This window comes from Ochotona princeps, chromosome 4 (assembly GCF_030435755.1).
Source record: "Ochotona princeps isolate mOchPri1 chromosome 4, mOchPri1.hap1, whole genome shotgun sequence".
NCBI lineage: Eukaryota > Metazoa > Chordata > Mammalia > Lagomorpha > Ochotonidae > Ochotona > Ochotona princeps.
This window is the reverse complement of record NC_080835.1, coordinates 15,209,428-15,237,386: the sequence shown is the minus strand read 5'-3', so window position 1 is coordinate 15,237,386 and position 27,959 is coordinate 15,209,428. Positions and strand designations below refer to the sequence as shown.

Below are 27,959 nucleotides of genomic sequence, written 5' to 3'. Positions count from 1 at the left end.
TAATGAAACAGAAAGAATGGCGGTTCCCAAGGGTCCGGGTAAAGACAGCATCGGGGCTTACCATTTAATTGCTACAGAAGTTCAGTTACAGAGATGGATGGTGGTGATGACTGTACAACATGATTAATGCATTGATTACTAGTGACCTGTGTGTATATTAAAAATGCTTAAGGCATTAACTTTTATGTTTTATGTCTACTGAAGTTCACCAAATGTATTTTGGAATACTATGATGTCTTCATTAACAGAAGTTCTGCTGTATTTTAAATGTGATCAATTAATTCATTTCTCAAGCAAAATCATAAATGAAGCACCACAGGAGCCTGAGTCTAGCAATCTATCTTACTAGTTCTAATGTCAACACTATCTACCAACCTTAGCAGCAGGTGCCTTTTTCACGGGTCCCGGTTTCGGTGCTGAAACATCCTTTGTGTCCTTGTCTCCCGCAGCCCCTGAAGAAGCAGTCCTTCCAGGGACAGGTTTAAAGTCTTTCTTTTCAGCTGCTGCTCCAGCTTTCTTACCATGCACCAGCTCTACTTTTTCTGAACACTCTTTGATCTAGAACAAAAGAGGCAAACATAAATTAGCACAGCTTTCAAACATAACTATTATATTATTACTTGTAAAGCCATTTCACAAGCATAGATGAGAATTCAGGGAAAATTTTCCCTTCAGTGAAGGTAAATTATTCATTTTCCTGGCAGTGTATAAACATGAATGCCACATTTTAGTTCTTCAAAAATTAAGAGTATAATAAAGTCACAATAAAGTCACAGCTATGTTTCCAAATTCCTGCACTGAAAGACGAGTAGAGAATGACATAATCAAAACTGAAAACAGAAACTGCTCAAAACTTACTCTGGCTATGAGTATATAACATTTCTTTCCCACACTGGCATATTCTGATCAAAAGGATATCAGCACTCCACTTTCCCAGTGACAAAATCATGCAAAATGCAGGATTGTTGTCCCGGTTTATTTCTAACCTACCTTATCCAGCTTGAGCTTGTCCACATCAGCTAGGAATGGGTTTACTGCTTTCTCACCAACCACCTTCAAAGCAGTCCCCAGTGCTTCAAATGCAGCATCTCTGACTTCTGGAGCAGAATCGTTGATGTGCTGGAGTCCAGGAATATGCAAAACAACATGAATTGAAGGCATTTTAAATATCACCGATATTAATTAAGGTTTGTGGTTGCTGGATAAAGAATTTGCTTTCCCATTAATCATGTTGCATAATGGCACTGTAACCATCTTAATCTGTGTTAAATATACTCTAAGTTGTTTATATAACCACGGAATCTCCTAACATACTTCTAAGAACATAACCCCAATATTAAGCAATGTATAAGTAAACTCCAAACTTAATATCTATGCATGGCCAGATCCAGTACCAATATATGGGCCACAAAAGAAAAATGTTTAGCAGTTGACAGAATCATAAAATTAACTTGAGGTTCCTTTACGAATAAGTATATAGTTGTGAGAATTGGGGTTCAGTTTCCAAAGTTGCAAAGGTTTTGCTTTTTAGAAGATTATAATCTAAATCTGAAGCCACATACATAATTAGCAGGGGAAAAATGTCTTGTTCAAGTGTAAAATGTTCTCACAATTTCAACGAGACTATACCTTAAGGAGAGCAGCACAGAAGGGCTTTAGCAAGCTCTTTGGCAGGGTAGAAGCAGTACAGTGACGGAAGCTTCTGGCAATAAAGAGAGATGTCTGCTGCTTGATGGTTGGATTTTTATTGTCCATCACTGCTAAAACATCCTCACTGATATTTTGTAGTGTGGTCTGTAGAAAAAAAATATTATCCTTAAGATGAGTTTTTCTTACTTCTAAAGGATATTCAAAATAGTACATGTCCACACTACCAACTCACAGTAAGGAAGATGGCATCGATTGCTTCCTGCAAGGCTTGCACCACTTGAGGCTTCTTCTCTTTGAATTTCTCCAAAATGGTTGGCACAACCTACAAAAGAAACAGCTGCACTATTATTTAGCAATAAAAAGAAATAAAGTACTAATAACTTTAAATAACACGATGCTAAGTGAAGGAAGCCAGTCAGAAAAGATCATATATTATATGATTTCATTTACACTAAATGCCAAATTTATGGACAGGAAGTAGTGAAAGAGAAAAGTAAGGGTTAATGCTTTTTCTGCTTCTGTATCCTGCTTGGCGAGATCAGATTAAAGGTAGGGGAATGGCCATGCTGGGCCTGACAATGGGAAGAGGGCCTAAGTTTCTATCTCCTGATAAGTAAATTCCTTAGTCCGAGGAAATGAGGCTGGAGGGCCCTGAGCTGGTGCCAGACTAAGGTCATAAAATTTGTACCAAACCCAGCAAGTGTGCTGAGCTCGCAGTATAAAATGCCTGTACCCCTGGACATCGGGGCTTCTTCTCCTTGCAGAGTGGGAGCCCGTTCGCGAACGTCAATAAAATCCCTCTTGCTTTTGCAGCCTCTGACCTGGTTATTGGGAGCTTTCGGGCGGCGACTCCTGGGGCCCGTACCTGTTAAACCCCCGCGGTTTAACATTTGGGGGCTCTCCCGGGATCCGGGGGTCGTCTTTCGACGCTCTGACCAGACAGAGGGAGGTAAGTCCGGCCGGTTCATGTAGTGTGTGTGTTTGTTATATGTTGTGTTGATATTTGTAATTACTTGGTACACCGGTGAATTTGAATTTTGTATTTGAATTTTGTTTGTGCCTGGAGGACGCTCCAGGACTAGTTTGTGCCTGGAGGACGCTCCAGGACTTGTTTGGAACTGGGGAAGAGCGAGTTTATCTCATCCCTGGAGGTCGTGTGGAGGCAGGGTGCCCCTCCGACCATTTGTATTTGGAATTTGTATTTGGAATTTGTATTTGGAAGGAGAATTTGATCGCGCGATAGTCTTGTCTTTCGTTAGTTTGTTGTGTGTTTTTGTGTTGCTGCCCATTGTGTTTAGTGTTTTAAGTTTGATAATGGGACAAGCTTTAGTTACTCCCTTGAACCTCTCGATTGATCATTGGCCAGAAGTCCGGGGACAAGCCCAAAGTCTATCTGTGGAGGTAAGCAGGCGCCTTACGACACCCCTTAGTTTGATTCCTCACCCTTGGACTAAAAGTTAAGGATAGGGCTCACAATCTCTCCCTCCAGGTTAAAAGATCTTGGCAGACTTTCTGCTCTGCAGGATGGCCCACTTTCAACGTGGGCTGGCCAAAGGAAGGCTGTTATAATCCTGATATTATCCAAGCAGTTAAAAAAGAGGTGTGTGAGAAGGACCGGTCCGAGTGAGAGCTGGTTTGTCTGGATTGCTTGGTGATTGCTTAGCAGTTTGTGTGACTATTGTTAAGAGTGCTTTGTAGATTATGTTGGTAGTGATGTGTGTATAAATATTCTTTTAATGATGAAATTGATTAAAGTCCACTTTTTCTAATAGCCCTGTCCTCGGCTTGAGTAAATTCTGTTTTTATTCTTAAACTGAATGTATGCGTGAGAAATCTCTCTTCTGAAAGAATATCTAGCAGAACCTGGCTGGACCAGACTCCTCCACCATTCCCTACTGGAGAGAGGTTTGACTTTGTTAACCCTTTCTAGCCGGAAAAATGTTTTCTTTCTTTCTCTCCGTTGAATTAAGGCTTGTTTGTTAAACTCAATTGAATCTTTCTTATTTACAAAGAAGTATTATTTCTGAGATTGCCTTATAGAAAGATAACGAATTCTTAAAGGATGTGTGGTAAAATTGCTTATACTGTGTACATTTTCTGAGTATTTAACCTTTAAAGCAATAGAATTAAAATTGAGCTTTGATCTCTTGTCAAAAAAACCAGCGTTTTAACATCTTCTAAGCTATTTTTCATCTTATTAATGAGTAACCTGCTGACTAGGTTCAATAGATACTTAGGCAGCCTCCTAAGACAATAGCCAAACTGGAGTTCTTCCATTCCCTCGACTTCAACAAAACAGAAGATAAGAAGATGCTCCAGGGCTTGGAAAAGGGAGGGACATGCTTGGAGCCAGGGCTTTGAAAAGTTCGGACTTTGTCCTTGCCATTGGGATTCTCAAAAGGGAAAAGTTCTCAAATTAGCTAAAAGGAGGTAACTGCTTCTGGTTTCCAAGCGGGTTTGCATTTTAAAATGTTTTTATAGATTGGCTATATATGAAAGATGATTGAAGATTGCCTAAAACAATTGTGTTTAAAATTTAACCTGTTTTTATTTAGCAAATGTTTTGGTTTGAAGTTTTAAATGTTTCAGAACGTAGATCCAGAGAATTGACAGAGGAAGGATGGTTGCAAGCCTGGGAATGTGTTTTTGGTGAGAAGGTTATAAAAGGAGAATTATTAAAAAGAACATTGCTGTTAAAATATTTTGTCCTACAGGAGTATGGCTATCATAAGATGCAAAGGAAAAACCCATAACCCCCTTTTTCGGGATCCCCAGGCTTTAACAGGATTAATTGAGTCTATTTTGCCAACCCATCAGCCCACGTAGGATGATTGCCAGCAGCTCCCGTGGACACTACTCACTACAGAGGAGCGGCACCGAGTACTTTTGGAGGCCCGGAAGAACATTCCTGGAGCTGATGAGAACCCAACTCAACTCCCTAATGAAATAGACGCTGTGTTTCTTCTCAGTCGACCGGACTGGGACCACAACACACCTGCCGGTAGGGAGTGTCCCCATCTTTACCGCCAGACTCTGTTAGCGGGTCTCAAGGGTGCCGGAAGGCGACCCACCAATTTGGCCAAGGTAAGGGCAGTAGTACAGGGGGCAGAGGAAACCCCTGCAGGATTTTTAAAAAGGTTAAGAAAGTTGCAAGAAGAGAGGGAGGACGAGAGAGAGAAAAGGCGTAATAGAAAGGTTAAGAAAGTTGCAAGAAGAGAGGGAGGACGAGAGAGAGAAAAGGCGTAATAGAAAGATTAAAAAAATTGCAAGAGGAGAAGGAGGACGAGAGAGAGAAAAAAGGTGTAATCAGGAGTTAAGTTGAATCCTGGCCACCGTAGTGCATGGTAGACCAGAAACAGGGAGGCAGATCAGCAACCAGGGAGATGAAAGGTGCCCCAGTCGAGCCAAGATCAGTGTGCTTACTGCAAAGAAAAAGGACATTGGGTCCGAGAATGTCCCAAGAACTCACGGAACCCCAAGAAGATGACCTCTGCGCTGGCCCTTGGAACTTTAACCGTGGGGGGGGACAGCCAGTCACCTTCCTGTTAGATACGGAAGCACAGCACTCCGTGTTGACTAACACAAGAGGACCTCTCCGATCAACCCATGCCAGATGCTGAGGTAATGTGGTTCATCGATGGGGGTAGTTATGTGGTGGATGGAAAGCGGTGGGCAGGGGCCGCAGTGGTGGACAATGAAAAGACTATTTGGTCAAGTGCCCTGGCACGGGGCACTTTGGCTCAGCAGGCAGAACTGATAGCCCTAACCCAGGCCCTGAAGCTCGCAGAAGGGAAAAAGGCTAATACACTGGTAGCTGCTATGCCTTTGCTACTGCGCATGTACATAGAGAAAAAATACTGGAGGAGAGGACTACTGACGTCAGAAGAAGAAGAAAAAAAAAAAAAGAGATAAAGAACAAAGATGAGATTAAAGGACTCTTACAAGCATTGTTTTGCCCCAAGATCCAATAGCAGAGGGGAACCAATTGGCAGACGAGGGCGCTAAACAGGCAGCTGAAGAGACTCAAACTTTAGTCGTGGTAGAGACCATTGTTCACAAGGACTTGGAAGTGCAGAGATAAGGTCGCTCTGCCTCTTAAAAATTCAATGGAAATAGTAAAGCATCTACATCAACTTATGCATTTGAGTCACAGAAAAGAGCTTGCCTTACTAACTAAAGGAGAGTGCCCCTTCCACATTCCCCATCTGCCTGGTTTAGTCCAAGAGACTGTAGATCTTTGCAAACCCTGCACACAGGTAAATGCAGGGAGACTCAAGCTCCCCCCCCCGCCCCCGGGTGAGAACACTGGGTCATCGTCCAGGAACGTGTTGAGAAGTAGACTTCACTGAAGTCCGTCCAGGTATGCACGGTTGTAAGCATCTTCTCGTTTTTGTGGACACCTTCTCTGGGTGGACGGAAGCGTACCCCACCAAGAAAAAAATGGCACAGGTGGTGGTAAAGAAGATCTTGGAAGAAATATTCCCTCGGTTTGGACTGCCACAGGTACTTGGGTCTGACAACGGGCCGGCCTTTGTCTCCCAGGTAGGTCAGATGATGGCCAGGGTTTTGGGGATTGATTGGAAATTGCATTGTGTCTATAGACCCCAGAGTTCAGGACAGGTAGAAAGAATGAATAGAAGTTTAAAAGAGACCTTGACCAAATTAGCTTTGGAGACTGGCGCTAAGGACTGGGTGCAGCTCCTACCTATGGTGTTTTTTAGGGCCAGAAACACGCCGGCCCATCATGGACTCACTCCCTTTGAAATGCTGTATGGGAGCCCGCCTCCCGCGGCTTCCTTGTGTAGCCTTGACCCGGTTTTGTATCCTAACCCTCCCGCTTTACAGACTCATCACCAGGCGCTCCGTGTGGTACAAGATCATATCTGGAAGCCCCTTGCGGAGGTCTATCGAGACAAAGAAGTGCCGTCTTGCCCACATCCCTTCAAGGAAGGTGACCTCGTGTATGTGAGGAGACATCAGTCAAAGACCATCCTTCTCACCACTCCCACCGCCTTGAAAGTGGACAGCATTTCCGCCTGGATTCATGCGTCGCATGTAAAGAGGGCACCGCCCCGGGATCCAACTGACTCCCCCTCCGCTGCAGAACCACTGCTTGGAGCCTGGAAAGTGCAACGTTCCCCGAGTCCGCTTAAGCTAAGACTTTTAAAAGTTTAAATTTTGTTTTAATATGATGCCTGTTATTATTGTACAAACATTTTTTTTATCCTGTGATACTTTGTGATTTTAAATGATAGGGCTCAGGCAGGGCTTGATAATCCCCAGACGGCACACATTCTTCTTCAGAAATACCAACCTTGTGAGTGTGCAGGAGGCAGGAGGAGTGGGACAGTTCTGGATGGGTTATTACCAACACATAAACAAGACTGTGGAAGTGAGATAGCCTACCTTCCCATTCACAGGAATGGTGCGGAGAACGGCCAGTGGATTTGTGTTCCAAAACCTAGGCCGAGTTCCCTGGGGCCCAATGAGAAATGCCCTCGAGAATGCAAGCAAACTGTTTATAGCTCTGTATATTCTGCATGTTACTCTAGTTGGAGCACTTGTGAACTAGGGCCCAGACAGGTGCTTTATGTGGCCATTACTGGAGAATGGAAAGGGTCTTTTGAAAGTGAGTTATCACCTTTTGTGCAAATTTTATGGATGTCTCCAAACCCCTTATGGAGGGCATAGAATGGTCTTTTACCATACCTGTTACCTCTTCTAGGCCCCCTCACCAGATTATTAATAGTGATATCGGTCGGCCCCTGTATTTTTAATCGGCTACAGCAGTTTGTTCGGGACCGACTTTCAGTCACCCAAGCTTTAGTATTAACTCAACATTATCAAGCTTTAAAGCAACAGGAAAAGCCATACCCAATGCCTTAGTAAATTTTAAGATTAAAATTCACAAGAAGAAAATGGGGGAATGAAAGAGAAAAGTAAGGGTTAATGCTTTTTCTGCTTCTGTATCCTGCTTGGCGAGATCAGATTAAAGGTAGGGGAATGGCCATGCTGGGCCTGACAATGGGAAGAGGGCCTAAGTTTCTATCTCCTGATAAGTAAATTCCTTAGTCCGAGGAAATGAGGCTGGAGGGCCCTGAGCTGGTGCCAGACTAAGGTCATAAAATTTGTACCAAACCCAGCAAGTGTGCTGAGCTCGCAGTATAAAATGCCTGTACCCCTGGACATCGGGGCTTCTTCTCCTTGCAGAGTGGGAGCCCGTTCGCGAACGTCAATAAAATCCCTCTTGCTTTTGCAGCCTCTGACCTGGTTATTGGGAGCTTTCGGGCGGCGACTCCTGGGGCCCGTACCTGTTAAACCCCCGCGGTTTAACAGTAGATTAGTAGTTGCCAAGACCTAGTAGTAGAAGAGAATGGACGTGCCTGCTAACAGGTATGGGGTTTGAGAAACAAAACATGCTCTCAATTAGTGACGATTGCTACACAGCATCTAACTAAATCACTGAATTATCTATTTTAATAGGGTGGTTGTTATTACATGTTACATTTCAATAATGTTTTTATTCAAAAAATGATCCTCATTCCATTAAAACAACAATAAAGATTATTTGAATCGAATGCCTTTTACTGGAAGCAGACATTTAGTCAAGCAGATAAAGCACCTGTCTCCCACATCAGAGGGCCCGAGTTTGATTCCTGGTTTTGGCTCCTAACCTCTTGTTAATGCTCACTGGGAAGCAGTGAGGTGATGGCTCAAGTAATTGGGCTTATATCACTCTTCTGGGAGATCTGGGTTAGATTCCCCCACTAGCTCCAGACTCAGCCATTACAGATATTTGGAGAATTAAGGCAGTGGTTGTAAACTCTCTATTCGTCTCCTCTTTGGAAAAAAAAAATCAGTTCCCTTCTTGAAGGACACAAGAATCTTACGCTGAGATAATTAAAATCGCTCTCCTATTTTTCTTTTGTGGAAGAGTTTCTGAAATTACTTTGTGCCTCTATCATATAACAGCTTCTATCAGTAACATGTCTTATCAGGTATCAAAATGATTCTTAGGGCCCAGTGGCGTGGCCTAGCAGCTAAAGTCCTCGCCTTGAACACCCCGGGATCCCATATGGGCGCCGGTTCTAATCCTAGCAGCTCCACTTCCCATCCAGCTCCCTGCTTGTGGCCTGGGAAAGCAGTGGAGGACGGCCCAAAGCCTTGGAATCCTGCACTTGCATGGGAGACCTGGAGGAAGTTCCTGGTTCCTGGCTTCAGATCGGCGCAACACCGACTGTTGCGGCCACCTGGGGAGTGAATCAATGGACAGAAGATCATCTTCTCTGTCTCTCCTCCTTTCTGTATATCTGACTTTGTAATAAAATAAATAAATCTTAAAAAAAAAATGATTCTTAGCGAGGTGGACAGGGAAATTAGTAGAGCATATATTTTCCCACTCTTCCAAGATTCCAACAAACCTCACTGTACAGGAGTGTCTCTGTGTTCAGAATTCTACCTTCTTATTGAAGTCCTATGTTTCTCAATGAAATTAAAAAAAAAAAACTATTTTACCTTCTAAGTTAATAATTCACTAAATATTAATATACACTACATAATGACCTTCAAACAGTATGCCCACAAAAATTAAAGACTTACTTTGTAATAATACCATGACTTAGACATTTGAAAAATCAGGATATTTTAATGGGTACAAAGCTAAAATTCACTTTTATAAATACGACTCAAAGTTTATAAACAGCTAAAGAAGATAAAACTAAACATGCCAATCATTTAATATGCTTCAACCCAACAGGTCATTTAAAAACAAACAAAAAAAGATTTAATTATTTACATGAAAGGCAGAGTCATAGATAGAGATGGGAGAAGAGACAGAGAGAGATGGTTTACATTACTTGTCCACTTCCCAAACGGAAGTAAGGGCTGGAGCTGGGTTGGTCTGAAGCTAGGAGCCAGGAGTTTCTTCTGAGTCTCCCACATAGGTGCATGGGCCCAAGGACTTGGACCATCTTCCACTGGTTTCCCGGGGATGTGAACAGGGAAACAGACTGAAAGCAGAGCAACTGGGACTTGAACTGGCATCGATAGAGTATGCTGATAAAATGTGGCAGCTTTACCTGCTTCATCCCAGCATCGGCTCCTATTTTAAAGCTTTAAACAAGGACAAAATTTCCAAACCACAGAGCACTGGAGACATAGATATACAACACCCCAGCTACTCCAATACTAGGTTGCCTTGTACCTAAGTAAGTGTTACACTGCTGGGAGAAAAGAAGCCATGAGCTAGTGGGCATTCTGAGCCTCGTCAATGTCAAATTTGTGTTAACTATACCAGTATGCCAGCATCGTCGCCTATCGTATTTTTTTTTAAGTGGGGAAGTTGGGAGATGCCAGGCTGGGACACTGCATGCTACCGCATGTTTCGGGGGGCAGGAGCTTAAGACTGCAAGGGAAAGGGAGTCTGGGGACATACTGGAGTGGGAGCCCCCGAGGACATGCTTAATAGGATAAAGGGTGATTTCTGAGAACTTCCATGGATTGGGCCACCACACTCAGGTAGGTGGAGAAGCAGAGATGGGGTGGTTTAGAGTGGGGAAACCAGAGGACATATTTGGGTCAGGCCACTACATCCGCCCACGTGGGAGACCTGAGCTGAGCTGCACGCTGGTGCACATAACAGCTGGGGCTACAGGACATGCCTGGCTGGGCTAGGCCACTGTACCTGACTGTGAGTGGTGGGGTAGAGGCTGGGCCACAGCACCCACTGGAACACAAGATAACCGGATCTGGGAGCAGATTCTGTAAGGCATTTGTAGGCTTGTCTCTATGAGACTGCCGAAACCACCAGTTTGTGTGAAAGGAAGGGGAGGTGAAGGGCTGAGCCAGGCTGGATCACGGAACTCACTGACACTCATGGGAGTTGGGGCTGGGAGGAAGGCCAGGCCTGAGGACAGACCATGCTAAGCAGGGCTGTGGCACCCGTTAGCACAAGTGAGATCCAAGGCTGGGAGTGGATTTGGTAGGGGAACTTGGAGAATTCCTCTTCTAGGCTGCAGCCCCCCACTGGTGGGTGCAAGAGTCGGCGCTGGGGGCAGATTCAGCGGGACAAAGCTGCAGCAACCAACAGCATGCATATGGATGGGCCAGGAGTGGGCCAAACTGGTCTAGGCTGTGGCATCTGCCAGGTCACGAGAGCCGGGTCTAGAGGTGGGTAAATGTGGGCTAGGCTCCAGCATATGAATGGGTGCAGGCCAACTGGGCTAGGTTGCAGAACCTGCTGGTAGTGCCATGACCGGGAGTGGGCCATGTCAGGCTGGGTCACAGAACCCATCAGCATATGTGAGATCTGGGGCTAGGCTGCAGCTTCTGCTGGTGAGTACAAGATCTGGAGCATAGGCAGGCAAGGATGGGTTGCAGCACTCGTCAATATAATGTGAGCTGGGCCAGTCAGCAGCACATGGTAGCATGAGTCAAGAGCTAGGACCAGGTATGGGCCAGACAAGGTTGGGCTGTAACAGTTGCCAGTTTACATGAGGACTGGGGGTTGGCCAAGCCATAGCATCTGGCAAAAAATGCTGAGAGCGGGGCAGGCCATGCCAAACTGGTCTGCAGCACCTTCCAGCACACACAAAACTCAGGGCTTGGAGGTGGCCTGGTAGAAGAACTTCCTAACTTCGGTGACTCCCCTGCTAAGCCACTGTGACCACTGGTAAACATGAGGACTGGGATGGGGGAGGGGAAGAGGGGAGGGAAGGCTGGGCTAGGTTGTTGTAGCTGCTGGTGCACATGAAAGTCAGAACAGATGTGGGAAAGCAGGACTACCCCTCAGCACTCACTTGGAAGTGTTGGGATTTGGTGCAAGTCATGTAAGGCTGGAATGCAGTGTCTTCTGGCAAGCGCAAGATTCAGGGTTGGGAATGGGCCTGGTGTTGGAACTACTGGCATTCCTCTGCTAGGCCACAGCTTCTGTTGGTGATCACATTAACCAGGACTTGGGGCAGGCTAAGCTGGAAAAGGTGGTCGCGCCTATGGGCTGGGTCTGGGGGCAGGTTGGGCTGAGCTAAGCCACAGCACACATAGGTGTGTGCACAAAGTCAGCTGGGATATGGGCCTGGATGAACTAGGCCACAGCACATGCTGGTAAATGCAAAAGCTGGGACTGGGAAAACTGACCAAAAGTAGTTATACTGACAGCATTATGTATGCAGATTTTATGTTATTGTAAAAAGATAATAATTTTGTTTCAACTTATTATTCATATGTCTAAGGATTTTATAAACCCATATTTTTCTTTCTCCGATAATAAGCCAGTCATGCATGATTTATTTATATGTTATCTTCTTTTCTCAGCTACATTCTCTAAAATATTTTTAATGCAATGACTAGGCAAGTTTCAAATACCACAGCTAAAGTGCAGCTAGATATTAGCTTCATAATATAACACTAACACATGAGTATGGATTATTGGAAAACTCCTCTGTCTAGGCAATCAAATGATTAACTGGGTAGAAAGTTAAAACTGAAAATTCAATGTGGTCAGTTTTCACTGTGCTAAACTATCCTAAGTAATTCAGATCAACATTGGAGATGAATTGAAAAATTGATGCTATAGTTTAAAAATAAAATCCCCAAACAAAATTATTAACAAATTTGCTTGCCATAAAATTAGAGAAAGAAAGCAGTAATATTTGGTATACACATTCGAAATAGCAATTAGGATACTACTTGGGGCACCCGAATTGCATACTGGCAACTCAATCCCATACTGGGTCTGAGTCCCAGACCAGCTGCAGATCCCAGCTTCCTCATGGTGAGCCCCTGGGGAGGCAGCAGACCACAGCTGGAGTATCTGGGATCCTGCTCCCCATCTGGGAGCCCTGGCCCAAGCTCCTTGCTCTTGATTTCAGGCCTGGCCACTGCAGGCAGTTGGTGAGTGTACTGCCAGTTGGGAGATCTGTCTCTCTTTTTCTTCCACCTCACAGAATTGGGGAAAAAAATGGATTCTGAACAAATGTCTCAAGCTTTTCTTAGAATAACTGATATACCCCAAAAGGTAATATATATATATATAACTTGTCAAGCACATAAGTAATTCTTTTTAATACAGGAAAACATTATAAAATACATTTTATATGTTGATTACAATTATAGCTTTATACTGCCTTTCCTAATCTCATTTTCATTCTGGTCCTTGTTCTTAATTTTCATTTCACCTTGTCACACTGTCTACTGTGTTGCAAGAACAAAGCAAGAGGGTCCGGCGGCGTGGCCTAGCAGCTAAAGTCCTCGCCTTGAACATCCCGGGATCCCATATGGGCGCCAGTTCTAATCCTAGCAGCTCCACTTCCCATCCAGCTCCCTGCTTGTGGCCTGGGAAAGCAGTGGAGGACCGCCCAAAGCCTTGGGACCCTGTACCTGCGTGGGAGACCTGGAAGAGGTTCCTGGTTCCTGGCTTCCGATCGGCGCAGCACCGGCCGTTGTGGTCACTTGGAGAGTGAATCATCGGACAGAAGATTTTCCTCTCTGTCTCTCCTCCTCTCTATATCTGACTTGGTAATAAAATAAATAATTCTTTACAAAAAAAAAAAAAAAAAAAAAAAAAGAACAAAGCAAGAGTCTAATGAGCAAATACAACTATTCAAACAGGTACTGTAGACTGATATTTCTACATAAGGTTGATGTAGTTAGTTGTAACTGACATCCCTATTGAAATTTGTGAGTAGCTAAACTGAATATTAATAAAACTTTGCAAGAAACTTGCTTTGCCTAAAATATAAAAATTTATGCTGAGGGGGCTAACGTTGTTAAAATTCCTCCTGTGACGTGTATCAGCTGTGAGTACCAGCAAGTCCACATCCAATCCAACTTCTTGCTAATGTACCTGGGAAAGCATCAGATGATGACACAAGGATTCAGGACCCTCCCAATCATGTGGAAGACCCAGATGAAGTTGTTGGCTTCAGCCTGACCCAGCCCTGGATAGTGAATCAATAATTTGGGACCATCTGGGGAGTGAATCAATAATTTGATCTCTTTGTTTCTGTAACTCAACTCCACTGATATGGTGGGAAGGCTAGTCTTCGCCCTGTGGCACTGGCATCCTATATGGGTGCCAGTTTGTGTCCCAGCTGCTCTGCTTCTAATCCAGCTCTCTGCTTCTAGAAAGAGTGAGCAATGGAGGAGGCCCAAGTCCTTGGTCTGCTGCACCCATAAGGAGACCTGGAAGAAGCTCCTGGCATCAGATCTGCTAAGTTCTGGCTGTTGTAATCCCTGGGGAACCAGCGCATATAAGATGTCTTTGTCTCTCCTTCTCTCTGTTTAAAATATGCCTTATAAATAAATATAAATTTAAAAGATTATGCCAATGATTTCTTTAAAAGCACAAAGCAAACTGGTTGGTTTGCCATTTTTTGACAATTTTATTGATTTGTAACCAAAAACAATGCTACTTACATGTCCTGCATATTGTCCAAATTTCTTCCTGAGCCCAACAGCAAGGCCAGTAAGACATTTTGCTGCCAAAGCTACCAACATGACATTGGTGTCCTTTCCAACAACCTACAACAGGAGATAAAAAAGAAAGTTAAGAATACGTGATAAATGGGCTCGGCGGCGTGGCCTAGCAGCTAAAGTCCTCGCCTTGAAAGCCCCGGGATCCCATATGGGTGCCGGTTCTAATCCTGGCAGCTCCACTTCCCATCCAGCTCCCTGGATGTGGCCTGGGAAAGCAGTGGAGGACGGCCCAAGGCTTTGGGACACTGCACCCGCGTGGGAGACCCGGGGGAGGTTCCGGGTTCCTGGCTTCGCATCGACGCGCACCGGCCCGTTGTGGCTCACTTGGAGAGTGAATCATCGGATGGAAGATCTTCCTCTCTGTCTCTCCTCCTCTCTGTATATCTGGCTGTAATAAAATGAATAAGTCTTTAAAAAAAAAAAAAAGAATACGTGATAAAAAAAAAAAAAGAAAAAAGAATACATTACAATGTAGGGGAGCTTTGAAAATACATGTGGAAATTACTCCGGAAGCTGTATTGCTGTGGATGACCAATTCTGTTTCCTGCAAAAGCGGAATGATTTCTCTTTGATAATAGCAAATTTATGAGTCTCCCTCAATTACATTAAACTCCTAACTTAAAAGTTTCATCAATACATATAAAATTCCAACATTTTCTGTCCGATGATTCACTCCCCAAGCAGTCATAACAGCCAGAGCTGCGCCGATGCAAAGCTAGGAGCCAGGAGCCACCTCTGGGTCTCCCACACTGGGTACAGGGTCCCAAGGCTTTGGACCATCCTTGACTGCTTTCCCAAGTCACAAGCACAGAGCGGGATGGGAAGCAGGGCTATCAGGATTAGAATCGGTGCCCATATGGGATCATGGCATGTGCAAAGTGAAGACTTCAGCTGCTAGGCTACTGTGCCGGGCCCCACAATCATTTTTAAAGTTAAGTTTCACCGAAACCTTGTAAGATAGGTACTGTGATCACCTCAGTTTGTTTTACAATTTAAAAAATTAGAGATTAACATGGCCTAGGTTATATGCATAGGAATTCTGAACAATATGTGATAAAACACTTTGAAGACCTAAATGGTAATTCTAAATATTTAAAAAGGAGAATTAAAGGCAAACAAGCTACAGATAGGAGGTGGCACCTCATAAATAACCTAGGAAAATAAGAAAACCCACAGATCATGGGCTTAAGTGAGGTGACAGTTCAAAAGACATCAGCTCTGGGATGGGTGTTCAGCCTAGTAGTAAAGATGCCTGAATCCAAAACCAAGGAGGCTGGCTTCTCCTCCTGGCTCCTGCTCCTGCCTCCAACTAACACCACAGCGGCAGACCAGGGGAGGCAACGGTCAGAGCTAACAAAATCAGGTTCCTGCCATCCAAGGAGGAAACGTGGCTTAGGGTCCCAGCTTCTGTGGGTACAGTGTAAGCTATTGCATTTGTGGATTAAGTCAACAAATTCACTATTTTTTTTTTCAAACATACACACACACACACACCCCCACACACACTACCACCATCACCACCATCAAGTTAGTTCAAGAATTAATTTCAGGAATATCCTAAGGAGTTCCAAATGAGCGGTTATTTACTACACAAATCAAGGGGGGAAATGGGATATTAGTGGGAATTACTTGATTTAGACAGCAAGAAACAGACTCTTCATGGGAGGAGGAGGAATCAGTCTCCACTGAATTCCTCAGTAGTAATCTTTCTTCCAATTTACCATTCTCACATTTTTTATTTATTTCTGTCATGTCAACATGGATATCAAGCTGATATATTTGTGTATAACATAACCATATTAGATGCTTTAAAACAAACTTTGGGTTAGTTTATGCAACTGAAGTTAATGTCTCACTGTATTACGCACCTTCTGTAAAAGCACTTTTAAGAAATTGCTATGGCTGTCATAACTGATGAAGGGAACCACAGCTGTTGGCTACAGGTAGGTTAGGACACGGGTGCTGACACTTCTCACACTCACCTTCTTTAATGCTTTAACGAGATCTGCATAGTCACCTGCCTCCAGTTTGGGGTTCTTCACCAGCACCTCCACAGCCTCCAGGGCTTCTTTTCTCTCTTGCCATTTTTTTGCCTCCTAAAATACATAGAATGAGTTATTTCTACACTAGAAAATAAGAGTTGAGTAAATGTATTTCTTGCACTCTACTAGTTCAAAGATGCAAGCTTTATGCTTGCAAATTTTTTTTGTTTCTAAAGTTGAAAAAAACCCTGCAAAAACATGTAATTAGAACTTTCGTCCACTTACATATATTTTTTAATATACAGAAAATATTTTCAGAAGATTTCATAATCCTAATACTTATCTACCTTGTTTCAAAGCAAATGTTGTTATGTAAGAGTCAAAGGAAAACAAGGATAAACTAACATATTTTTAACCCAACTGATAGAGGCACAATTACAAGCGAACAATTTGTCCTACCAACATTTAAAAGACCACAACAGGGAAACAAAACCAACACCAAAATTCTAATATTAGAGATTATTTTTTCAGATTGGGAGTATAATACTAACCTTTTTATATTATGGCTATAAAGAAAAATATACTTTAGTACAGATCACTCATTCAGCAACGTGAACACACACTATTTAAAAAAGTGAGGATTATAAAAATGATTACAAACGCATCATTATGGAAATTAGAGATCAATTAATCAAATATTTGTATCTGTTAATAAGCAATTAACAGGAGTTTCTGATATCAGACACAGGATGATCTTCAATAAACAAGTACCGGTTGTGATCACTATTAAAGACAGGCAACTATTCTGATAAAAACCTTAGGTGGTCATGTAGAATCTCCCCTAAAAAGTGATCCTTTTGGGGAGACTTAGAGGATGAACAGGTAATACTAGCAATGATGAGACAACAATGTTATAGGCAGAAAGGACAGCATATTAGTTAAAGTGCAGAATTTATTTATTTATTTTTCTAAGACATGGTTTTCTTGCTACTGGGAGAAGTTCAGGATGACTGCAGAATGGTGATTGGAACAATTAGAGATATGACTGGGAGCAAAGTGGGGGCTTCCAAGGTGTCACAGGAGGCTGTCGGACATAATCTCAGACCCACGGAAGCCAATAAAACGTTTAAATCATTTTAATATGGGAAAATTTGCATTACCAAAAATATTTATTACATTGTGAGAAATGATGGGAAGAAGGTGCAAACGGAGTCTTGTGGGAAGACCATGTAGACAGTCCCAGAGACAAGACATGAGGGTAAGAGCTTGCTCCTCCAACTCAGGATAATTACAACAGCTTGGGAGATAACCTGGGAAATCTCAACACTGATATCCAGGGAGGGAAAGTAAAAGATACAGAACATTCTAAATGCACAAGACAGAAAAAAGAATTTTTGTGCAAAAAAAGTCAACATTGCTAACATCAAGAAACCCTAGAGTAAAACAACGGCTAATGTGGATGGAAAACAGGAGACGAGTTTAAGAAACAGTTAAAGGCAAACAAGAGAAAAAATAAAGAAAACTATGTCAGAAAAAGTGTTCTGATTCATGGTAAGATAAGTAAAAAGATGTTAGTAATGGGTGTACATAAAAAGCAGTACAGGAACAAAGAGGAAGAAGCAACAAACTCTACTAGGGAAAACACTGGCTACAACAGGGCATGCCAGTGAAGGGTTCACAGCATTCTCTAGGGTATTCAGAAACTCAGTCAAACCAAAGAAGACATTTAACCATTACTCACTATTTTGTCATAAAAGTCTTTGGGAAGTTTGGAAAGAATTTCTACTGCTTCCAAAAGCTCATAAGCATCTATCTGTGGAACTTCATCACCATCATCACCACCTTCAAGGAGGGAAAAAAAAAAATACTTAAGAACAAATGGAATGATTTTAAGGGCCCGACGGCATGGCCTAGTGGCTAAAGTCCTCGCCTTGAAAGCCCCGGGGTCCCATATGGGCACTGGTTCTAATCCCGGCAGCTCCACTTCCCATCCAGCTCCCTGCTTGTGGCCTGGGAAAGCAGTTGAGGACGAAAAAAAGCCTTGGGACCCTGCACCCACGTGGGAGACCCGGAAGAGGTTCTAGGTTATCAGCTTCAGATCAGCACAGCGCCAGCCGTTGTGTGGTCACTTGGGAAGTGAACCATCAGACGGAGGATCTTCCTCTCTGTCTCTCCTCCTCTCTGTATCTCTGACTTTGTAATAAAAATAAATAAGTCTTAAAAAAAAAAAAAAGAACAAATGTAATGATTTTAAATAGTCATCAATCCTTTCTGTGTTAAAATTTTATCAGTGCTGTGAAAGTGTTAGATCAGAGTTATTAATGCTAAATCCCAAATTATAGTAAAGTAAATCCTCCAAGAAATGTTGACAGTGAACAGAGATTTTTGTGGCACACAGTGCCAGTTCTTGCTTTTTTTTTTATAACAGAATCAAGTTTTAAAATCGGCTTACCTCCCTCAGCATCTCCACCAGCAGACTGCTGCTGTTCCAATTTAGCTTCAAGCTCTTGTTGGGAACGCAAAAACCGACTGGGTTTGGGAGCCCCTGACGGCAATTTGACCCATTCCTCTTCTAGTTCTTTCAACTGTAAATATTAAAATCTTTTTAAGATATATTCACATCCTGCCATTAGAGACAATATCAATGTTTATATATGATTAACATTAACAGATATGTTGGGAGACTTTTTTTTGCTGGGGGGACACAATTTCTTACTCATGTGGCACTTACAGAGCAGAAAAGAAAAAGCTAAATTCAAATTATATCTTTTGTAGCATAAATCAAAAGGACTTACACTTCTTCTACTGAAGACATATGTCTAAACATTAACAATGAAACCACCATTTTAGGACATTCTCATTAGTTCAGGAATTCAGATATATCTGCGCCACTGGATAAGTTTCTAAAACTAAATTTTAGTGAAAAACTGGATAAATGTTTTTCATTTTGAATCCTGCAAGGCAGTGGTAAAAGCTAAAGTGGTTGGGTCCCTGCCATCTAGTAGAGAACTGGACTGAATTTTTGGCTCCTGCATTGGCTCCAGACAGGGAACAATGAGGGCATTTGGGAAGTCAACCAAGTAAATAAACGAATAAATCTTTAAAATTAATTTAATCCAAGAAATGCTAAGTCCTGCCATCCAAGAATATTATAAATAGATCTTTCATTTATTGGTTTATTTGAAAGTCAGTTACAGAAAGAGAGGCAGAGAGAGCAAAACAGACCTATTCCATTTGTTGGTTCATTCCCCAATGGCCAACGTGGCTAGAGCTGAGCCAGCCTGAAACCAGGAGCTTCATTCAGTCTCCCATTTGGATGGCAGGGGTCCAAACACTTGGGCTACCTCTCACTACTTTTGCCAGGCCTTTTATCAAGAAGCTGAATCAGAAATGGAGCAGCCAGGACACAAACTGCCACCAATGGGATGCTAGAGATGTGGGAAGTAGATTTTCTGCTATACCACAATGCTGGGCCCAATAAAGGGATTTTCTCAACTGCTATAGATTTAACACTAATATACTGGAATCACTGAATAAACAATATTAATTTGAGAGAACAAAGTAGAAAGTTAGCTATGTTCAGAAAAATCAACTGACTTTGAAATTTAGAAAAATAATAACATGAGGATAGATTATAAATAACAACATAAAAGAATTATCTTCATATTAAACTTAACCAAAGCCCATCAGAAAACTTTGTGTCTCACCTGGACAGAGTTTATATTTTGTAATGGGTGTCTCAGAGCATCCCGAATCCATCTATAAATCTCCACAGCAATTAATTTGGCTTCATCTCGAACAGGCTTCTCTCGAGATTCAAAGAGTTTTGGCAACACTTTGATAATTGGCTTAAGCAAAATGATTTTTGAACCAAATTCACTAAAAGCAAAATATTGAGGAGGGAAAATTATCAATATGCAAAGTGCCTGGGTAGAGTCAGTTTTCATTCATTCAAACATATCTTCATACTCAAGTATTAACAGAATTACAGTTTTAATTTTCTTAAGGTAGCAAAATGAAAATGAACTGAAATTCAAACCCATGTATACAGTTAGGTGTCATTCTCTCCAGAAGATGAATGTCTAGGGCCCAAAATACTCTTCTCATCTTGAAACAAGCTTTTTGGTATCCAGTTAGGGAATAACTCAAACCTATGTAGGATCAACATGCGGAATGTAATACATATTTATGTGAATATGTATAAAGGCTTAACATACGAGCAAACTGGCTTATAAATATGTAGATGAGTGAGAACTCTCAATGGCTCCTATAATTAAGGTGATTCACTAGATGATGGCTCACAAATCCTGGTAGTATGTTTTTCAAGTTTGCTTTTGCAGTTATCATAGTATAATTCTGGCAATTTAAATCTATATCTGCTTCCATATTCCAAGAGCTATCTTATTTATTCCACCTTACATTTCCATCATATACTATGTTTTCAAGTTTCCAACTGGCTAATTTTATCGTTCTGATATCACTGCTAACGTATATTAATAGCAAATTCAGGAGCAAGAAGGATTTAATTATGAAACAACAATGAAACACTATATTGCTAGCAGGACTTCAAATGTTATTTCTTTTACCTAAGGTGTACACATTTGTCTCAAGTGCACAAATGTTACAAAACTATTCAATAATAGCTAGAGTCCAAGAGATTAAAAATGGAACACTTTTCTAGAAAGCGATTTTTAGTAAGACATCAATGTGATACACTTTAATGCAGACACCATAATGTTAAAATGAAATACATCATTTCTAATATTTCCCTGAAAACATCCTCTATTTTATTAGAAAGGGACATTTTAACTTGGCTCATCTTACATTTAAGACTAAAGGAAAGTACAGCATTGTGGTGCAACAGAGTAACTCCGGCATCGCATACGGGCACCAGTCAATGTCCTGGATGCTCTATTTCCAATGCAGCTCCCTGCCAAAGGCCTGGCAAAAGCAGTAGAAATAATCCAAGGTTTTGGGCCCCTGTTATCCATGCAGGAGATCCATAAGAAGCTCTTCGTTCCTGGCTTTGACCTGGATCAGTCTTGGATCTGGGGAGTGAACCAGTGGATGGAAGAATTCTGTCTCTCCCTTTCTCTTTTAAATAAATAAATAAATATTTATTTTTTTTAAAAAAGATTTATTTATTTCTCTTGGAAAGTCAGAGAGGAGGAGAAACAGAGAGGAAGATCCTCCGTCCGATGATTTATTCCCCAAGTGACTGCAGCGGCCAGAGCTGCAGTCACTTGGGGAAGTGGAGCTCCCAGGATTAGAACTGGCGCCCCTATGGGATCCCGGGATGTTCAAGGCGAGGACTTTAGCTGCTAGGCCACGCCGCCGGGCCCAAGAAAAATTATTTTAGATTGTCATTCATTAGATTTAGTCTTTTCAAACGTTTGTTTAGGGCCCGGTGTGGTGACCTAGTGGCTAAAGTCTTTGCTTTGAACACGGAATGAAATCCCATATGGGCGCCGGTTCTAATCTCAGCAACCCTGCTTCCCATCCAGCTCCCTGCTTGTGGCATAGGAAAGCAATCGAGGATGGCCCAAAACCTCGGGACCCTGCACCTGAGTGGGAGACCCGGAAGGGGCTCCTGGCTCCTGACTTCAGACTGGCTCAGCTCTGGCCGCTGCAGTCACTTGGGGACTGAATCATCAGAAGGAAGATCTACCTCTCTGTCTCTCCTCCTCTCTGTATATCTGACTTTGTAATAAAATGAATAAATCTAGAAAAAAATAAATAATTTTTCATGCTATTCAAGGAACCTAACATGGAATCCCTTCCATTATATTACTATTTCATCTTTTTTTTTTTTTTTTTTTTTTTTTTGTATCCTGGCCTGCTTTTGAAACACAAGAAGAAATAGCTGAATCAAATCCACCTCAAAGCTAAATTCTGACAATGTCCTTAAATTTCTTCAAGGTCTAGACAATTATCTATTTCATTGAATACTCTGAAATGATTTAGGGTAAATAAAGAACCACATTGGGATAGAAATAAACAAAAACATTGATATGGAAGCCATAAAACATTCTTAATTTTATTCTTTTCCTAATTCTATCCTCCAAGTCAGTTTAAAAATGAATAACCAGGGCTTGGCAGCGTGGCCTAGTGGCTAAGGTCCTCGCCTTGATCCCATGTGGCCACTGGTTCTTATCCCGGCAGCTCTACTTCCTCTCTATCTCTCCTCCTCTCAGTATATCTGACTTTGTAATGAAAATAAAATAAATCTTTATAAAAAAAAATGAATAACCAGAGTTTACAGCATTCTGGATGTGACACCTCTAATTTAAAGGTTAAATATTGTTATACACAATGTATCTTTTTTTTTTAAGATTTATTTATTTTTATTACAAAGTCAGATATACAGAGAGGAGAGACAGAGAGGAAGATCTTCCGTCCAATGATTCACTTCCCAAGTGGCTGCAACGGTTGGTGCTGTGCCGATTCGAAGCTAGGAAACAGGAACTTCTTCCAGGTCTCCCACGTGGGTGCAGGGTCCCAAAGTCTTGGGCCATCCTTGACTACCTTCACAGGCCACAAGCAGGGAGCTGGAAGTGAAGTGGAGCTGCCGGGATTAGAACCGGCGCCCATATGGGATCCCGTTGCGCATTCAAGGTGAGGACTTAAGCCGCTAGGTCATGCCACTAGCCCCACAACATATCTTTATTAAAACATTACTAAAGTGGCTAACATTGTGACAAACCATATTAAGCTACAGCCTGTAATAACAGCTGCAGTTGAAGCCCTGGCTGCTCCAGCTTCTACTAATATGCCTTGGAAGCCAATATAAGATGGCCCAAGTATTTAGAACCTTCGCCATCCATGGGGGAGACCCAGATGGAGTTCCAGGCTCCTGGTTCTGGCCCATCCCTGGCCGTGTAGCCATCTGGGAAGTGAACTAGTAAATCAAAGATCTCTTTTACCTTTTTTGCTTCTATCTCTGTGAAACTTTGCCTTTCAAACAAACAAATAAATACATAAATAAACAAAAAATTTAACAAGAGATATTACTAAGGACAGCACAAATCTACCGATAATCAAATCAATTCACTAAATTTCTAAGATGATGCAATAAGTACATTATATGCTGCTCAAATAAACACATACTTATAATCGGAACAGAAAATAAGGATGTTCATGACACAACAGTCTAAATGGACATGGCCTTGTGAGGCAGCTGGCAAAGCTGCTGTCCACAGTGCCAACATCCCTTGTGGGAGCCAGTCCCAGTCCTGGCTGCTCTTCTAATATAGTTCTCTGTTAATGCACCTGGGAAAGCGTACCATGGCTCAAGTCCATGGGCTCCCACACCCATGTGGAAGATCCAGAGAACCGGAAGAACCTCCAGCCATTGTGTTCGTTTGGGAATAAACCAGCAGGTTATAGATCTTTTCATCTATCTCTGCCTTTCAAATAAAATTTTTTAAAACTTATCTAAATGAAAGTCAAATTTTCTTTTGAATTTATTTTTAGTGGAAAGGCAGATTCACACAGATTAGGAAAGACAGAAAGATGCTCTATTCATTGAATTACCCCCCAAGTGGCCACAACAGCCAGAGCTGAGCCAATCTGAAGCGAGGAGCCAGCAGCCAGAAGCTTCTTCCAGGTCTCCCACATGGGTGCAGGGTCCAAAGGCTTTGGGCCATCCTCGACTGCTTTCGCAGATCACAAGCAGGGAGTTGGACGGACAAATGGAATGGCCAGGACACTGAATGGTGCCCGTATGAGATACCGGCATATGCAAGTTGAGGATTTAGACACTAAGCCATTGTCCCAGGCCCAAGAAATTTTATAAAACAATATAAAAAGTCACAAGAAATGATGTAAAAACTAAAGCCTTATATAAATCAAAGACAGTTTAGCAAAATTCAACAATTACCAAACTTCCACATAAAACAAACAAAAGGACCAATTCTAAGATACAGGTCACACACAAAATCACAAGAGACTTGAACTGGAATGCTCTTTAGTGTAACAATTTCACTGCAACTGCCTTTTAACGTATCTCCTCGTGGACAGCAACGAGGACAGGTTATGAGATTAAGTCAGCCAAATCAGAACTACTGATTCATCACAGAAAATGATTCTATTCATGAAAAGCATCAATGGCAAACCACTCTTACTTAAGAGTAAGTTAGCTCCTATTTGCTGTTGCTATGCTCCTATTAAAAAGCTTATAGCAGGCCCAGCACGGTAGCCTAGTGGCTAAAGTCCTTGCCTTGTATGCCAGTTGTAATCCTGGAACATCCAATTCCCATTCTGCTCCCTGCTTGTGGCCTGGAAGGCAGTTGAGGACGGCCCAGGGCCTTGGGTTCCTGCATCCGTGTGGGACATCCAGAAGAGGTTCCTGGCTTCAGATTGGAGTGAATCATCAGACGTAAGATCTTCCTCTCTGTCTCTCCTCCTCTCTGTATCTTTGACTTTGCAATAAAAAATTTAAAAACAAATCTGGGCCCGGCGGCGTGGCCTAGTGGCTAAAGTCCTCGCCTTGGAATGCCCCGGGATCCCATATGGGCGCCGGTTCTAATCCCGGCAGCTCCACTTCAAAGCTTTGGGACCCTGCACCCGCGTGGGAGACCCAGAAGAGGTTCCTGGTTCCCGGCTTCGGATCCGTGCGCACCCGCACCGGCCTTTGCGGCTCACTTGGGGAGTGAATCATCAGACGGAAGATCTTCCTGTCTCTCCTCCTCTCTGTATATCTGACTTTGTAATAAAATAAGTAAATCTTTAAAAAAAAATTTAAAAAAATAAACAAAAAAAATTTAAAAACAAATAAAAAAAAAAACTGAATCATTACTTAAAAAAAAGTATATAGCATGTCCTATTTTACTAAATCGTCATCTTAGCCAACATTTCAAAGTACACATATCCACACTTAAGCAAATGAAAATTGCTAAATATCCTGAGGAGTGTTTTTCTGCCTGAAGCCAAATTCTCAGGCTATTGAGGAATGGCTTTTCCAGGTCACCTTCCTGGTTTTTGTGCATGCCAAGTTCAGCAGTTTTCATTTCTCCAACTCAATCAAGATATTCTAGTTGTCAAAACCAAAGCAGACGTCTTACCTTAAGGCTTTCCTCAGCGTCTCTATGCAGGCCACGACGATCTTGGGGTTCTTACTGTCCAGGCCTTTCAGAAGCTCTTCCTGCACGGCCTCCCCTTTCTCAATCTCTATGTACATGAGGCAGATCTCCTGGCCGAGCTCCTTGGCTTTTGCCTTGGGTTGGTTGAACACTTTACTCACAACACCGGATACAACTTCTCCTGTGGTTCTGCAATACAAATTATCACGCACAAAAATCCAGGGAAAGAGTTGGAAAAAGATCATGGAATGCAGTATAAAAGTAGTTTTATGATTTGTAAGATGTAAAATGGTTCTCTAATTTAAAAATTCAAGTTTAAAAAATTAAAAACTTGGGCCCGGCAGCGTGGCCTAGCGGCTAAAGTCCTCGCCTTGAACGCCCCGGGATCCCATATGGGCGCCGGTTCTAATCCTGGCAGCTCCACTTCCCATCCAGCTCCCTGCTTGAGCCCTGGGAAAGCAGTGGAGGATGGCCCAATGCATTGGGACCCTGCACCCGCGTGGGAGAACCAGAAGAGGTTCCTGGTTCCCGGCATCGGATTGGCGCGCACCGGCCCGTTGCGGCTCACTTGGGGAGTGAATCATTGGATGGAAGATCTTCCTCTCTGTCTCTCCTCCTCTCTGTATATCTGACTTTGTAATAAAATGAATAAATCTTTAAAAAAAATATAAACTTATGTATATTGTCAAAGTTTAAGAGATGTCACCCCCAATAAGGTTTGAATTTATATACTTGGAAATTCAAATCAGCAAAAATCCATTAGAATCTCATCACCCAGAAAAAGCTACTATAAACTTTTTGATAGCAATCTTCTAGCTGTTTATCTAAATACATCTGTTTCTCTCTCATACACACACAAATGAGTAAATATTACAAAAATACGATTTCAGAGGGTTTATTTTTAGAAAAAAAGTTAAAATTCTCCTAAACGTTTCTTAGCACAATTTCCTCAGAGGGAAAAGATACTTACAACAATAGAAGATTGCTCTGGACTCCTTTGCAAGCCTACAGTAACTCAGTACTTTGAATCTCCTCTAAATGGAAATATATTACTGGGATTTGTTATGACTACATGTTGTATTTGTCACAAAAAGCTCTGTCTCACAAAAACGGAAATTTATCAAAGCAATGGTGGTTCTAGTTGGTCAAACTGTCAACTGGCTAACTCTACTGGATAATCTTTGTAGTAAGCCAAGCATTTATTTCTAGTATAAGTAAGTCAACCATTCCCACTTCTTGTGGTGGTATTTAGGAAGTTCTTTTCAATGACAGACCAGATTTAGAAAAACTGAGGCTCATGAAGTATGGGAGAGTGGGGTGATTAGGTGTCTGTTATCCACAGCTCAAGTCAAACAGACCAGGAGTCACAACAGCTTTGAGCTATCATTACCTCCTGCTAGAGACAGCAAATGTGTAATAAGCACACACAGAGAGAAGTGATGCCAAGATCATTTAGCTCGGAGCCCTCACAAAAAAAAAAAAATCAATTGATATATAAAATTGTACACGTTTATGCCGTGCCATATGATGCTACACACACAAACACACACACAAACACGTAGTATAATGTCTAATCAAGGTAAGTAGTATCTGTCTGCTCAAACATTTGCCATTTCTCTATAGTGACAACATTCAAAATCCTTTTCAACTGTTTTTAAGAGAAATATACAGTGTATCATTATTACCCTTCTGTGCTAAAGAAACTTCTTACTATTGGTTTGATTTCTAATTTACTCTTTCGTATCAATCCATCAAACCATTTAGACTCGTCAAGAGTATCTTATGATAGCAAGCTAGTAATGAAGAACAGCAACCTGTAAGCAGACATAATTTAGCATCCACAGCATTGCATGAGTTTTTATCAGAACAGCTGGGGGAACGTTACTTACTTTCCTGCTACATGGGCATTTTCAACGTAAACAAGTGCAGCTTCTAATCCTTTCAACTGAACCACTGCATTGGAATCAGTGACAAATTTTTTGATCAAACCTAAATATTTGGACCATTCTGGACTCTTTTCATCCTTTATTTTCTGGAAGATCTTCAGGGCCTCTTCATATCCACTTAATCTTGCTTTCCATAGCTAAAAGAAAAGTAATATTTTCAAATAAACACAACAAAATTTAATGATATGACTATCTATTGTTAATTTTGAGGTGAGTAAAAATTAACACTATCTGAGGAAATATGAAGGAAGAACTCATCACTGAAATCAGAAAGGAATTTAAGAAATTCAGTTTTCTAAAAAGATTAAGCAGTAAATTTCATACACCTGTTCGTTTTGTAGCCATTTGGGAAGTGAGTCAGCAGATGGAAGATCTTTCTCTGTGTTTCCTTGTCTCTGTAATCTGTCTTTCCATTAAAATATAAAATAAGATAAACCTTAACAAAAAAAAAAAAAAAAAAAACTTTTTCCAAGAAACTGAAGACTCAAATACATGGGTAGGTTCCTGGCACGGGCATTTGAGAAGGAAGATCTCTCTCTGCCTTTCAAAAACATGTTTCTAAGGATTTATTTTATTTATTTGTCTTCACTACTACATTAGAGAGACAGAAGGATCACTAAAGTTCTGCTCCCTTTAGTGAGAAAAAATCTCTACAACTCTCTGCCACGTTTGTTTTGCTGGAGCTTACTGTATTACACACCAATAATTTCTATGCTAATAAAAAAAGTTACCTACCTGGTTGTCATTTTGGCTTTATCTCAACAGACAGCATACCAATTAATGACAATGACATTTAAGTAATTTATTATTTAGAGTAAAAGGAGTGG

The 27,959-nt window shown here is 41.8% G+C and overlaps 1 protein-coding gene across 5 annotated transcripts in view; it reads right to left on the bottom strand.

Annotated features, from left to right (window-relative positions):
* The window catches only part of CKAP5 (cytoskeleton associated protein 5), a 108,350-nt gene that overhangs the window by 49,184 nt on the left and 31,207 nt on the right, over positions 1 to 27,959 (bottom strand). For all 5 annotated transcript variants that reach the window (XM_058663084.1, XM_058663085.1, XM_058663086.1 and 2 more), the window contains 11 exons: positions 27,076 to 27,269; positions 25,169 to 25,375; positions 19,814 to 19,985; positions 18,559 to 18,691; positions 17,848 to 17,948; positions 16,107 to 16,220; positions 14,065 to 14,169; positions 1,883 to 1,972; positions 1,630 to 1,794; positions 991 to 1,119; positions 376 to 558 (listed from right to left, as the gene is read on the bottom strand). In XM_058663084.1, coding sequence (XP_058519067.1) covers positions 376 to 558; positions 991 to 1,119; positions 1,630 to 1,794; positions 1,883 to 1,972; positions 14,065 to 14,169; positions 16,107 to 16,220; positions 17,848 to 17,948; positions 18,559 to 18,691; positions 19,814 to 19,985; positions 25,169 to 25,375; positions 27,076 to 27,269 — 1,593 coding nt within the window. The remainder of the gene's footprint in view (positions 1 to 375; positions 559 to 990; positions 1,120 to 1,629; positions 1,795 to 1,882; positions 1,973 to 14,064; positions 14,170 to 16,106; positions 16,221 to 17,847; positions 17,949 to 18,558; positions 18,692 to 19,813; positions 19,986 to 25,168; positions 25,376 to 27,075; positions 27,270 to 27,959) is intronic.